Here is a 14,720-nt window from a genome sequence, read left to right as displayed (position 1 = left end):
ATGTGCATTTTAGTTTGTCACTGATAGTGAATTGGCTCTGACTGACAAAAGCATGTGATAATACCACATACTGAATAGGTGAGCAAAAATGTTCCATGGTCATTTGGCAATTTGAAAGAGCTAAATAGGCTTGTCTGAACATATGGCTTGTGTGGGCTGGGAGCTGGGGCAGAAGTGGAGAGATAACCAAGCTACGAACACCCTTGAGTTATATTCTATACCAGGAGTGTGCAACCTGCGGCTCTCCAGATGTTGATGGACTACAATTCCCATCAGCCCCTGCCAGCATGGCCAATTGTTGTTACAGTTGGAGAAGCCTGGCATGGCTAATCACTATGGGCCTCAGCAAATGGGCCCCAATAATTCAGCAAAATCTGAACAAAAGGGTTTCTCAGATTAAACTATCACTGTCACAGGGAACGTGCACAAAATGTTAGCTAAGCATGAGCTGTGCACACAATTCACATAAGCTTCTTGAATAGGAAGTTCTCTTCAGCAAAAACGTCTCTTTCTAGAAGAACAGTATTCATCTGCCTATATAGGGAAGGATGGGGGGTGGGGGGACAGCTGCAAGGCTATTCAACTTTGCGAAATCAACTCCACAGAGCAATGTAAAATTCTAATCAAGTGAAAGCTTACTAATGGAATAAAAATATGATCACTGGAATAACATTTTGTACTGCTATCACTGCCAATACAGTCTGATGCACAAAAAACTCATGAGTTTAAAGTTGACCCTACTATAGTTTTTTGGGGGATATCATAGGATATGTTTGATATCTCTCCTTGCGGTTTATCTTGTACATTTTACTAGAAGCCTCGACTGTTTTATTGGCTAGATAGTTTATTGACCATGTAGCGGAGTCTATACAAGACTTCTATATTGGTTATTCCATTAATTTGTAGCGCACTACTATGCTCCTCGGAAACTAATATCAGATGACATATATTTCCTTACTTAGTGTTGCATATTTCTTTCCACATCATTAGAATACAAACGCTGTGTAGACTAGCCCAAGACAACACTCCTATTACTTGGACCATCTTGAATTTCAGAAAGGCAGTTAAATGCCAGTTAAATGCTTTTGTGAAAGTGAATGGATATTTGCCCCATCAGCTTAAAGGGCACAACTCTTAATCATTTAGGAACATTTAGTGTCTTTGGTGTTTCTGGTATTACTAGTTTTACAGAGTAATGCACATGCACAGTACTGGTGCATTTCATGGTGCAGCACACAGACCAGAGCAACTTTTGATTCATGGGGCTCTTGCAACTCCAAGCGTGGTGTTTCAGGGAGAATCCACACTTGCACTTGCTTGCTGGCTTGAATACATTCCTGTGTTTATATTTATATTTTTGAATCATAATTTGAATTTTTGAAGCATATTTTTGAATTGGAATTATCAGGGGTATTGAACTCATTTGTTATGAAGGGTGGCTATGACATAAATGTGACTTGGTCAGGCCATGCCTGGGGCGGGGTGTGTGTCTGCCTCAGTTGATGAGCCTGCAGTGGGTTTACCAGCCCAGAACAGCACTGGGGGAGGTGGTTGGCATTGAGAGGGGTGGCTGCCTCAGCTGACAAGCCCACGGCAGGCTCTTTAGCCCAGGTCAAGTCTGGGGACATGGCTGTCTCAGTTGGTGAACCTGCATTAAGGGTGGGGTGGCTACCTCAGCTGGGGGGGTGGCTTCCTCAGCTGGGTAGCCCTTAGTGGGCTCACCAGCCCAGCACAGCATTGAGGGAGGTGGTTGACACTGGGGGGTGGCTGCCTCAGCAGATGATCTCACAACAAGCATGCCAGACTAGACTGCAGTGGGCTTACCAGCTGTTAAGCCTGCAGTGGGCTTACCAGCCCAGAACAGCACTGGGGGAGGTGGTTGGCATTGGGAGGGGTAGCTATCTCAGCTGACAAGCCCACAGCAGACTCACCAGGCCAGATCAGGAGTGGGGGTGGGTGGATGCCTGGACTGGGCTTGCCAGGCCAGATTGGAAGTGGGTGGGAGGGGGATCCTCAGCTGACTTGCAGACCTGACAAGCCCTCTCAAGGGGCTGGATTCTGTTCCCAGGCCACATGTTTGAAACCCCTTCCTTAAAACCCATGAGGCAGATCTTATCCAGATCCAGTAATTGGGTCATCTAATTCAGCACCATCTGTTCTGATTGCCAGCATATTTCCAGGGTCTTTGGCAGAGAAAAGTCTTATAACACTCGCTACCTGAAATCCGTAACTTGAGATACCAGGGACTGAACCTGGAATCTTCCATATACCAGGCATTTGTTCTTTCATTAAATCTTGGCACCTCAAATAATGAAAAAAGCAATAAAACTTTATCAGGTCATCTTCTTAAAACAAAAACAGTTTTCTACTGCACCTTCAAACATTTCCCCCTCAGTTCACTGTAGATTGTTGTTGTTTTTCATCCTTGACACGTTTTAAATAATATAGTGCTAACCTAAAGGATTTTACCAAAGCTGAATTCCTGAAAAGACTTACCATCATTTTTTACTCCCTCTGCTAGGTAGTCCTGTGGAAAATCTTAGCTCACAATACATTTTTCCTAGGCAACACACCCCTTCAAATAATGTCTCATAACAATGTAGGGCTACTATCAAAATCTTCTCTATGGCTTCCCCCTCTTATTATATTCCCTTCCACTCAAAATGATTCAATATCTGGAGTGCACTGTGGTCTAACTCAATGTATAATTTGCTACTCAGCAAAGCTTTTCAAAAAATTATGTAGGTTATTCCCTTCAAGATCACCCTATAAAGTAATACTCAAAGCTACTGGGGAAAAAAAGGATTAGTCATGCAGTCATATCAAAATCACCAACAAGGAGTGAGAATCTCAACCAGGGTAGGGGAAGTGCTGAGACAAGGAACAGAGCAAGCAATCTTAAGATGCATTTCCATCATAGGCAAGCAGGACACCAGATCAGGTACACATAAGGTGAATGGAAATAGGGAGGAAGGGAAACAGCAAAGAAATATGAGGCAAAGCTCTCCCACCCCTTTAAGTCAATCCTGACAGTATCCTTACTAAGTCGTTGCATTTCTCTTGGTGTCTTCCCTTTGTGTCACTAATCTATTAGTGATTAATTTCTGTTGTGATTAGCACATAATTTCTTTGGAGTACTAAGTAACATGTAAAATAAGGCAAAATAGATGGTAAAAAGATAACAATGTACAGTCCATGCAATATATGTGCAGAACTTTTCTGTTAACTGCTTATGCCAAATAATGGAACACAACTCAATTATTATAGAAGAGGGGGTCAATTAGGCACATTCCCATGTACTTAGGAACTGCAAAACGGCTAGTTGCTGTCATTTATCCAAGTCCCAACACTTGGACAGTTCTAAATAGCACAGCTTCGAACAGTGGCTTGAAAAACTCAAGGGCCCAGATTCTCCCCAACATGTTCATCTTTTCACACTATTTATTCTTATGAAAGAATAAGGGCTGGTTTCTAACCCCACTTTTCACTACTGTAATGTGTATCAATGCAGTTTACAATCACTTTCCCTTCCCCTCCCCACAACAGGCACTTTGTGAAATAGGTGGGGCTCAGAGTTCTGAGAGAGCTGGGACTGATCCAAGATTACCCAGCAGGCTTCATGTGGAACAGCGGGAATCAAACCTGGTTCTCCAGATTAGAGTCTGCTGCGTTTAACCACTTCACCATGCAGGTTCTCACTACATCATGCTGACTTCTCAACACAGGTTGAGGAGGTTGTCCATCGAAACAGAACACACACCCATCAGTAGTTCAGTATGGTACCTGAAATTCTCTGCTGCTCCTGAGAAAAGTCAATGCCTTCACCAATGGAGCTCATGATTTTCTCAATCTGAAAGATAAGAAATGTTAGTGAGATAAGAGTTCATAAAACTAAGAGACCCTTTCAGAGAACTTCTACCCATAAAACTACAGAAATTCAAGAGAGGTGTTATGATACAGAAAGAATATATATGGTCACTTTCACAGAAAGGTCCTATGGAAATGCTTCACCATCTTACTAACTAGAAAGTAGCTGGTAATATTTTCCCACACTGAAAATTTTGTTTGAAACTTTTGGGTTTGTTTATGTGAAAGAGATAACTGGGACTCTTATATTCTTCATCTTAAAATATGTAAACCTTTTTTCTTGTAAACAATGTGCTATTAAAGTTAAAAAGAACTTTAATGACTCAACCGGGTGCCAAGCTGTATCTACAGAAAGCCTGAAAAACAGAAGCATTGACATGAGGGTATAAGACAAATGCAAAAGCAGCAGCATTTGGGTAATGTTTCAACTACTAGAGAGAAGATCACTCAGTTTAGACTAAATTAAGTTATTCAGTCACCTAGAAGCTCGTAATCATTTACAATTCAAAGAAATGCAACAATTGCAGGAAAATCCTTTATATCAGACACATTCTGAAATGTTAAAAACCCCAAAGCCGATCAGAAAGTGTATCAAAGAGATTTCTAGAGTGCCAAGATCAAAAGGGGATTTCACTGCCAAGGGGACTACTGTCATCCAGGAAGGTTTAGGTCACGTTCCAAACAAGCAGGCAGGGCTTATGCAAATTTTCTGCCGGGCCTACTGCTGATCAAGGGTCTGAGCTCTCCAGTTGGGTAGCCCTGCCAGAGCAGACCGAAGCTTTTGCGGGCTTAGCTTAAAAAACAAACAACCCCTCCCCCCAAGCGCAGAGAGTTTCTTAAAGGAGCAGAGTGGTAACAAGGCTGCTGACTGCCTCTCATGCTCTTCATGGGGAGGAAAAGAAAAAAACATGAAAACTGAGGGAGGAGTCAGCTCAGGCTGAGCACTTTCAGAGGCTGCTAAGCAAAGTTATCACAGATCAGACAGAGGAGGGGGACCTCAAGCATTACAATAGCAAGGTGTTCAAACTGCCAAGGAAACCAGTTTTGTACTGCTTCTTTCCAGCAGGGTTTGAAAGGCACGACTGCAAGGAAGTTTTACAACCTTCCACCAGAGATAATGGAGGCGCTAAAGGTCTCCCTGGTGGACGTCCCAGTTATTGCTAGGCATTCTGGCACTCTGCTGATTAAGGATGGGGGCAATGTACTGAAGGGTGCCAGGGACAGGAAAAATGAGTCTGCGCTTTACCATGAAGGTGTCTTCTCTTGAGGGGGGCGTAGTCATCCATTTCCCACCTTAATGCCGAGTCTCCATGGGAAGGGGACCCCTGGGGGTATTAATGTTTTCAGTGCTTTTTTTTAGTCAGGGCTGTGGGATGACTGTCAATGGGCCCTGCATAAAATTTGCATAAGCCCCACGTGCTTGATTGTGGTATGACCTAAACCTTCCTGAATGACTACGCCCCCCTTGAGAGAAGACACTTTCACTGTAAGTCCAAAGTGTCATTCTATCTACAGAGAATTCAGCTACTTTTGGTACACTACTGTAAAGAAACGAAAGAAAAGACTGATTTAGAGAATTTGAATGCTCACAACATTAGACTTTACAGCACAGTGTAGAAGAACAAGGTTGTGTAGTTGTCACCATTTGGTTGATATAATACGTATCATTTGTAGCACACCTTTCAGCTTTTAAATCATGACCTTGCCTCAAGCTGTGTTTGAAGAATTTGCAGTATCTGCAGCTCCCCAGACTGGGTTTTAAAGAAGTGGTAGTGTTACTTTCTGATCCAAAATCTAGACAGGCAAGTAGAAGTTAGCATTTCTGCCTGAACCATTTGAATTAAAATGTTTATTACACAAAGTTTTCCATACATCTAGACATCTCACATGGGACAAGTAAAGATTTTCCCATAACCAACAAACACACACAAAGCAAACACTAAGAAAGCAGAAGACAACTGCACAACTAAGCAACCCCAGCAATCAAACTGCTTCCCAGCAGAGGCAAAGCTTTGCAGGATTCTTACATTGGAGAAAGATTGAACTTCGGAGACATCAGGCACTTTGGGCTGAAACTGCTGGGAAAGAGCAAAACATGTTTTCCAAGGACAATTCAATCCATTAACTAAAACACAAATCATAAGGGAGAATGGATGCGCCCAAAACCAACTTTTCTAGCATTTGAGCCATAACAAGCCAGCATAATAAAAATCTTGCCTTTAAAAGTTATCCATCAGTGACAGCTTTTGCTTCATTATGAAGAAGACTGATAGCAAGCAGCTTTCTCATAAGATACGATTCTCGTCTGAATAGCCTTGTGAAACTCACAAACTTGGGCTTCAATAGCCATAAGTAAAAAAAAATGTCCAGGATCAATTTTGTCTAATTTATTATTGTGCTTATGGCATCCACAATTTCCAAAGGCACCTCCCAGATTAAAAAAATGATAATAACAAAACCCACAGCCACTAGTCTGAAAAGTCACAAAATTATAATTATAGACAGACCCGCATAACCATAGGACTTTGGTATCCAACAATGTTTGCTATAGCAGAATTTCCTCCTCAAAAAATGTGTCAAAACAACAGCCATTTTTATAGTACTAACATGTTTCACTGCTCCACATCCCAAGTCACAAAGCCAATTACATTCATCCAACATGAAAGCTCTGCAGCATTTAAACCTAACAGAGTTCGTCCATTTTGAACAGGTGTGCTCCTACCTCAGCTGAAATGTGGACACCTGCCAAAAGGATTCTGCAGCATGTACTAACTAAAGCAGCTTGACACCCTCTTAGCTGGAACATAAACAGAACTGCCATGTCTGATAATATCTTTGCTTTGTCAGTCTACTTCATGCATAAAACTCTTCCAAACAAAATACCTCCAGGGATGCTGAAAGGCAATCCACCTTGTTCCCCCATCTTGTCTTTGTTAATTTGTTTCAAGAGGATTTTGAGGATGAGAATGAAAGAAGTATGTTCAAATGAAAGAAGCATGGTGGATTGCTGTTTAATTGGAATTCAGGCAACAAACTTGCCTTCAGTGTCACAACGCCTCCACTAGAAGAAGAAGAGTTTGGATTTATGCCCCGCCTTTCTCTCCTGCAAGGAATCTCAAAGCGGTTTACAAATTCCTTCCCTTCCTCTCCTTGCAACACACACCTTGTGAGGTAGGTGGGGCTGAGAGAGATCGCTGTGATTAGCTCAAGGTCACCCAACAGGCTTTGTGTGTCAGAGTGGAAAAACAAACCTGGTTCACCAGATTAGAGTCTGCTGTCCATGTGGAGGAGTGGGGAATCAAAACCAGTTCTCCAGATTAGAATCCACCACCCTTAAACCACCACATTAGAATCCACCACCATGCTGGCTCTAGTGACAGGACCACTCAATAATTTACTTGACTTTTCTGGAAATTTCCTTGCAGCACTTTTTCCACATAGGAAACCCCCAATGAGTTGAAAAAGGAACAGCAGATTGGCATAAGAAGTAATTAAGGAAAGCTGAGTCCTGATATGCATTTGTTGGAAGCCATCCTGAGCCTGGCCTCACCAGGGGAGGGGAGGGTACAAATAGAATAAAATTAAAATAAAAAATATTTTTGTCTATATTTTGCTTTGAATAACTCTTATGTCAATTGCTGAAATTGCTTCTCTTAAAACTCAATGGAAGAACCACAAAATACATCACTGAAACACAGGCCACTGACCACCCTATTAACTATCATTTGCATAGCTACAGGTATGTTTCACTTTCCTTTGAGCTCATCTTCACCTTGCAAGAACCAAGCTATTTGTTTTAATTACTGAATTCTGAGCCAAATAAAAATGATACAAATACTTCTTGTTCTGGTTTACAAAGGGCAAAACCTACAAAATTTATCTGGCTCTAGGAGTCAGCCCCAAAATTTAGGGCCAAAGCTCATTTCCGAATTTCCAGCATGTCCCATTTTAATTACCAAATTTTCTAACATTGCTACCACAAAATCTAATCCTAACTTCTTCAGAGATTCTCACAATTTTATTAAATTATATAAACTATAATTTTATTAAATTATATAAACTATAATTTTATTAAATTATATAAACTATTAAATTATATAAACTATAATAAAATAGTTGCAGTATGTAACTCTGAGCCTGCAAGACGGGTGACTTTAAAATGTAATAGAATAAATAAAAACAAATAACTTTTAATCCTAGCCTAACTTCTCCCCAATTTCTCTGAAATAAATAATTGGTTTAAAAAGCTCAATTTAATTGAATATAGGAAGTGGTATAGAAAACAATATAGGAAGTGGTATAGAAAACAATGGGCTCATTAATGAATTCTTCCACCATCACTAAATGGTGTAAAGTTGCTAACATATAACAAAACATTCTGATATGAAAATATAAGCTTCAGGTTGGATCCTGCTGATTTTTTTAATGCAACCTGAAGTAATTCCCCTCCTTATTACAACTCCCATTCCACATGACTTTTGTCCATGTAAGTCCTATGATCCACAACAGCCTTTTCTAGTGGTTGAAGGGGTCTTCCCCATCTCCTTTTCACCAACAAAGAAACTGGCTGGATGTAACACTTTGTACTGCTACTTAAGAATTAATGAGACAATCGAAAAGGAAATGATTAATGCACAGGGAAGAATGAAGTTGAGACAAGAAGTAAAACAAGAAGAAGAAAAATTCAGTGGCTGACAAACTTTCAAACAGCATCAAGACTCAGAAGATAATTAAAAGAAGTGAGAGGAGTACTACCGTATATACTCATGTATAAGTCGATTTTTTCAGCACATTTTTAATGCTGAAAAAGCTCCCCTCGACTTATATGCGGGTCATTAAAATGTTTTGTGTGTTTTTACTTTGCCGGCCAGCAGGGGGCGCAGTTTTTATGCTAGCGACACCAAAATTTCAGGGTACGCTCAGAAGACACTTCTGATGATACCAGCCAAGTTTGATAATGTTTGGTTCAGGGGGTCCAAAGTTATGGACCCCCAAAGGAGGTGCCCCATTGTTTTCAATGAGAGCTATTAGTAGATGAGGCTACCCTTTTGAGGGTCCATAACTTTGGACCCTCTGAACCAAACTTCACCAAACCTGGCTGGTCTCATAAGGAGAGTCTCTGTATGATACTAGCCAGGTTTGGTGAAGTTTGGGTCAGGGGATCCAAAGTTATTGATCCCCAAAAGGGTGCCCCATCCCCCATTGTTTACAATGGAAGCTAATAGTAGATTTTCCATTTCTGATAATATCCCTCTTAAAATCTAAGTTGGGTTACATTTGGACATACAGATGATGATGAGGAATCCAGTTTTGAAGGATTTTAACTCCTGTGTTTTAGCTTGGTTGCCTATTGAGCTAAGGTTTTTGTACTTTTAAAGTTACTGTTGAGACCATATTGTTCTTGTTGACCCTCTTTTCCACTTACAAAGCCAGTTTACTGTTTTTCTTTGAAATAAATATTCAAAAACATTTAACCTACTGATGCCTCAATTGATGTAATTTTATTGGTATCTATTTTTATTTTTGAAATTTACCAGCAGCTGCTGCATTTCCCACCCTCGACTTATACGCGAGTCAATAAGTTTTCCCAGTTTTTTGTGGTAAAATTAAGTGCCTCGACTTATATGCGGGTCGACTTATAGACGAGTATATACGGTAAGAGAAATGGCCGCGTTTGAAAAAGAATCACACAACCGAAACAACATTTGTTGGGAAGAATATATAGGATTTTGCTTAAATATGATACTGAAATGGAACAAGTGAACAGATGTATGATAAAATAGATGCAAAATTTTCAAGAAGACACAGCTTTTCAACAATGGAATTAATTAATGACTAAAAGTATTAAATTTACAAGTTGCCAAACATTGAGAGAGAATTGGTATAAAATGTATTGCAGTTGGTATCTGACTCCCAAAGATGTTATAAAGATGAATAAGAATTTCAGCAGAACTTGCTGGAAATGCAAAGAAGAAGTCTATTGAAAACTCAGACTTAATAAACCCTATTACATAGATTTTATGTCATATAGATTAAGAATATAATTGAATATTGAAATGCACAAGTTACAAAGTTGTATTTTGTTACTGATGGCAATTTTATAAATATTGATAGCTATAAATTAAGACTTATAGTAGAATGATTAAATATAGAATTACAGATGAAATGGTAAAATGATTAAACCAGGTAGTAGTAAGAATTATTAATGGATTTACCTTATAATTATGTATATATTGCAACAGTAATTAATTTAATTGTATTTATTTTAACAGAAGGATATATAAAGATACACTATATGCCAGATATGCCAGATAAAGATATGCCAGATAAAGTAACTGATAGTGTTAAGTACTTTATATTCTTACTCATATTGTTTTAAACTAGAATTCTTAGATTAAATGTCAGAAATTATAGTAGAAAACCAGGCAAAGCAAATAAGACAAAGGCTCACTCATGTAACTTGAATGAAAGCAGACATATTATTTGTTGTATATTTTTATAATTTTCTATCATTTGTTTATTCATATACTTTCAGTTTTTTTGACTGCTTTCGATTGTTATACTTCTGTTGCTGTTTTGTGCTTGTTTTTTATTGGAAAATTAATAAAATGATGTACATATATAAAAAAGAATGAACGAGATGCAATAAAATAACTGCTGAAAGTTCTAGGCATCTCAGTGACCTAGCAACCAGGATTTATCAAACCCTGACATAAGATAACGTGTCGTCTAAAGAGAAGCTGGATCAAAGAAAATAATTTTTTAAAATTCTAGCAGTATCATTAGGACAGATTTTTGCTCTAACAGCTTCAAAAAATGTTTAAGCTTTTCTCAAGCCTGATTAAAAGCTGAGGGGTCAATTCCTCCACCATGTAGCTAGTAATGCTGTAAAAAGTCCAGCTGACATCTTGGTGACCTAACTACTGAAGATGCCAAGCAAGGACACACAGAGACAAAAGGTGGGGATCAGCCAAAGGAAGGTAGGAAATAGCCCATAAGGCATGAATGTATATAGTGGTGGTGGTATATATAAAGTGCCGTCAAGTTGACCCAATAGGGTTTTCAAGGCAAGAGACTAACTTAGATGGGTTGCCATTGCCTTTCTCTGCAAAGCAACCCTGATATCCCTTGGCAGTCTTCCATCTGAGTACTAACCAGAGTCACCCCTGCTGCTTAGTTTCTGTGATCTAATTAGATCAGGCTAGCCTAGGCAGTGGCGTAACTGGGCAAACTGGAGCCCTGGGAAAAACCTGAGTTTGATGTCCCCCAGGCGCAAGCCTGTTGCAACACGCACTCCCCAGCCCCCTTGTCGCTACGCCCAGTGGCGTATCTAGACAAACTGGAGTTTGGCACCCTCCCATGGGCAGCCGCCCTCCCCCACCGTGACCAAGCAATATTTTTTACACCAGGTCGTTTCAAAGTCACCATCACATTATAGAACATGCCCCAACTCACAAATCTGAACACAGCAATAGGCCATGCCACACAGCAGAAATAATTTTTTAAAAAACATTTTCAAAATGCTTTCAAAATGTTTTATTACTGCTATGAAAACATTTTATGGTGTTGTATCCAGTCCCCCCAATTGGGGGAAACAGCTCCCTAGTTTAAACAAGTGATGCTGGAATTGTTAAGCTAGCAGCACCAAAATTTCACGGTATCTTTAGGAGACTCTCCTAATTAGCTCCCACTGGAAACAATGGGTGATGGGGCACCCCTTTTGGGAGTCCATAGCTTTGGACCCCCTGGACCAGGGGTCTGCAACCTGCGGCTCTCCAGATGTTCATGAACTACAATTCCCATCAGACCCTGCCAGCACGGCCAATTGGCCATGCTGGCAGGGGCTGATGGGATTTGTAGTCCAGGAGCATCTGGAGAGCTGCAGGTTGCAGACCCCTGCCCTGGACCAAACTTCACAAAACCTGGGTGGTATCAGTAAGAGACTCTCCTGATGATAGCTCCCAGGTTTTGTGAAGTTTGGTTCAGGGGGTCCAAAGTTATCAACCCTCAAAGGTGTAGCCCCCATCTATTAGCTCCCATTGGAAACAATGGGGGATGGGGCACACCCTTTGGGAGTCCATAACTTTGGACTCCTTGAACCAAACCTCACCAAACCTGGGTGATAGCATCAGGAGAGTCTCCCATAACACCCCTGAAATTCTGGTGCTGCAGCAGCTAGCCTAAAAACTGCGCCCCCTGCAGGCCAAAAACGGAAAACCCACTAAAATACCAAAAAACCCTCAAACGAACCCATCACAAGGGGGCGCCCTGGGCAACTGCCCACTTTGCCCAATGGGCATTACTCCCCTGAGCCTAGGCCACCCAGGTCAGGGCTAGGCATACTGACTTCAGCAGAATTAATTATGGAACATAAGTCTTCGTTTGACCACATTCTTTCTAAGATGAAGATGAAGTAACTGCATTCAAAAATATGGCAAGAATGCATTAAAGAAAATTCAAATTCAAATTTTCAACGATATGTTTTTGTGTTTCTTCTATATGCTATGAAAGTTGTATACATATTCAAAGAAGCAGTGCAGCATATTTTTACTTTTATTTACTTACAGTCCTCCTTTCTCACTGAATCTCAAGACAGATTACACAGTGTATATAAAAATACAATAAAAAGTTATGGGATGGTGCACAAACACCAGGGTTATTTACACACCAACATGGATTTCAACAGGGATTTCATGGACTCTCTGCGAAAGAAAGAAAGAAAGAAAGAAAGAAAGAAAGAAAGAAAGAAAGAAAGAAAGAAAGAAAGAAAGAAAGAAAGAAAGAAAGAAAGAAAGAAAGAAAGAAAGGCCAAGGATGAAGGAAGAAATGAGTAAAAGGAGAAACTGTACTAATTTTCAATGATTAAGAGCAGTTACAACTTCAAGATCCAGTTTACAAATGATGTCTACTCTGAAACATACTTTAAGACAACCTGAAACTAATTCATATAAACAAAGCTGGGATCTCCATAAAACAATGACTACTAAACAGGGAAGTTAACTACTTTACGGTTTGGGGCTAGTTTTGTCAAGAGTTACACCATGAGATTATAAATTTACTAGCACCATTCTGCATATCAGTAATACAGCAGGCTTCACTATTAAGGAGTTGGCAATGCTAATACTGAAGAGCTGAAAATGTAATCCTATTCTTATTAGTCTGAATTTCATGTTAAAATGAACTAATTAAGAATATGCATGGCAATGAAAAAGATTGTGGTCACTGAATATTTTCTGGAAATGACCAGACAGTAATTTTAGTATTGTCTTTTTTGTCTCCATTTACTTTGAAATAAGGAAGATTGCTCACTTTATCTAAAACCAGGACATCTTGCAAGACCTAGGTCTTAAACAGACACACACACACACGAAACTTGACAGTATATGAGGTTTGATTTGGAAGCTTCAAACTGCAAGCATAACATATTCCCACCTTTTAAAAAAGTGCTACCATAACTTCAAGTATATTTAAGAAGCAGCATTCAGCGTAAATAAGAGGCTGCATGCCAATTTTCTTCTTTACCAGTTTAAAGTGCTTACTGAAGACACATTTATGGTAGAATTTGACACATACAGCCTCATCCAAGATAAGCTGAATGTGGAGCTGAAATATGAGGAAAGCTAGTAGATAAAGAACAGGGATGTCAACAGGGGGTCTCTCATTTTGCAAGAGAATTATTTTATTACAAAAAAGAAAAGAAATCAGTTTTCTTAATGGAAGTTACATTTTCAGCTCTTACCATAATATGGCAACATTTGCTAGTAAAGCATGAAATTGACCTGACAAGTTTTTGCTAATATTAGAAAGTTTAGGGTTTTATTAACCATCCTGGAACTTATGTCACCCAAAGGATGGGGACTATAGTAGAAACCTCTGGTGTTTGCTTTGTATATAAACAGGGAAAAGATTTGGTGTTTGCTTTGTATATAAACAGGGAAAAGATGAGAAAGTAATATGGATTCTTACAGTGAACTTTCTGTTTCCCACTTTTATTGAAGACTCACCTTCTCTTTGTATTGGCATAATTTATATTGGTATAATAATCAGTATTTTTGCAACTGATGGATATTTTATCCATATATACTGAAATGTTTTAATTGGAATTATATCATAGTTGAAACAAAGTGCAATCCTATATGCACTTTACCTGAAAGTACTGCTGAATACAATAGGACTTACTTCTGAGTAATATAGGGTTAGAGTGATAGAAGTGTGAACCTAGAATGTCAAATTCAAGCAGCAGCTCCTTGCAAAAGGAAAAAAGTGTACTCTTCCAGGCATCAACTGTCTGCTTCCATATGAACCATCTCAAACTTTAAGGTCATCCTCAGAGTTTCTCCAGGGGTTAGGAAGGTGGGCACCAGAAAAAAGGTATTTTCTATTAGTGTACCCTAGAAGCAGAATCCTACCACAAGAGGTTTGTCTAGAATCTCCTTATTAAATTTTACATGTGAGTTTAAAATAAAATTTCTTGACTTTTTAAAATGTTGGGAAGGAGGTGGAAGCTGATGTGCCTTCTGTTTATGATTGTTTTATAGGATAGCTTGTTTTAATTGGTTGTAATTGTACTGATTTCTATTTTTACTTTAAGCCACTTTTAAAAAACCATTGGAATGAAGGTAGAAGGAACTTAAATTTATTTTTCATCTGCGAATCTTCTCTAACAATTAGTAGTGGAAAGAGCAAGGAAGATGGGAAACCTCAAAATTACTCTGAAAGATGGTCTCTTCTGTAGCTATCTAACATGGTGGTTCACATCATTATGCTTTCCTCCTTAAGGGAACAGCAGTGCTAGACACTAAGCCACCCCTTCAGTCCTTTCTAGCTTTCCCTTCCGGTGGGAATGTTGTGAG

At 39.5% G+C, this 14,720-nt stretch overlaps 1 protein-coding gene across 5 annotated transcripts in view; it reads right to left on the bottom strand.

The window, feature by feature from the left end:
* The window catches only part of ANKS1A (ankyrin repeat and sterile alpha motif domain containing 1A), a 145,827-nt gene that overhangs the window by 58,446 nt on the left and 72,661 nt on the right, over window positions 1-14,720 (bottom strand). For 4 of the 5 annotated variants that reach the window (XM_048497689.1, XM_048497690.1, XM_048497694.1 and 1 more), the window contains one exon: window positions 3,784-3,850. In XM_048497689.1, the coding sequence (XP_048353646.1) occupies window positions 3,784-3,850 (67 nt within the window). Of the gene's footprint in view, window positions 1-3,783; window positions 3,851-5,894; window positions 5,943-14,720 lie in introns of all 5 variants that reach the window. The other variant, XM_048497688.1, reaches the window with a different exon arrangement.

The sequence above is a fragment of the Sphaerodactylus townsendi genome, linkage group LG05 (assembly GCF_021028975.2).
Source record: "Sphaerodactylus townsendi isolate TG3544 linkage group LG05, MPM_Stown_v2.3, whole genome shotgun sequence".
Taxonomy (NCBI): Eukaryota; Metazoa; Chordata; class Lepidosauria; order Squamata; family Sphaerodactylidae; genus Sphaerodactylus; species Sphaerodactylus townsendi.
The sequence above is the reverse complement of the archived record's forward strand: the minus strand, read 5'-3'. Positions and strand labels throughout refer to the sequence as shown.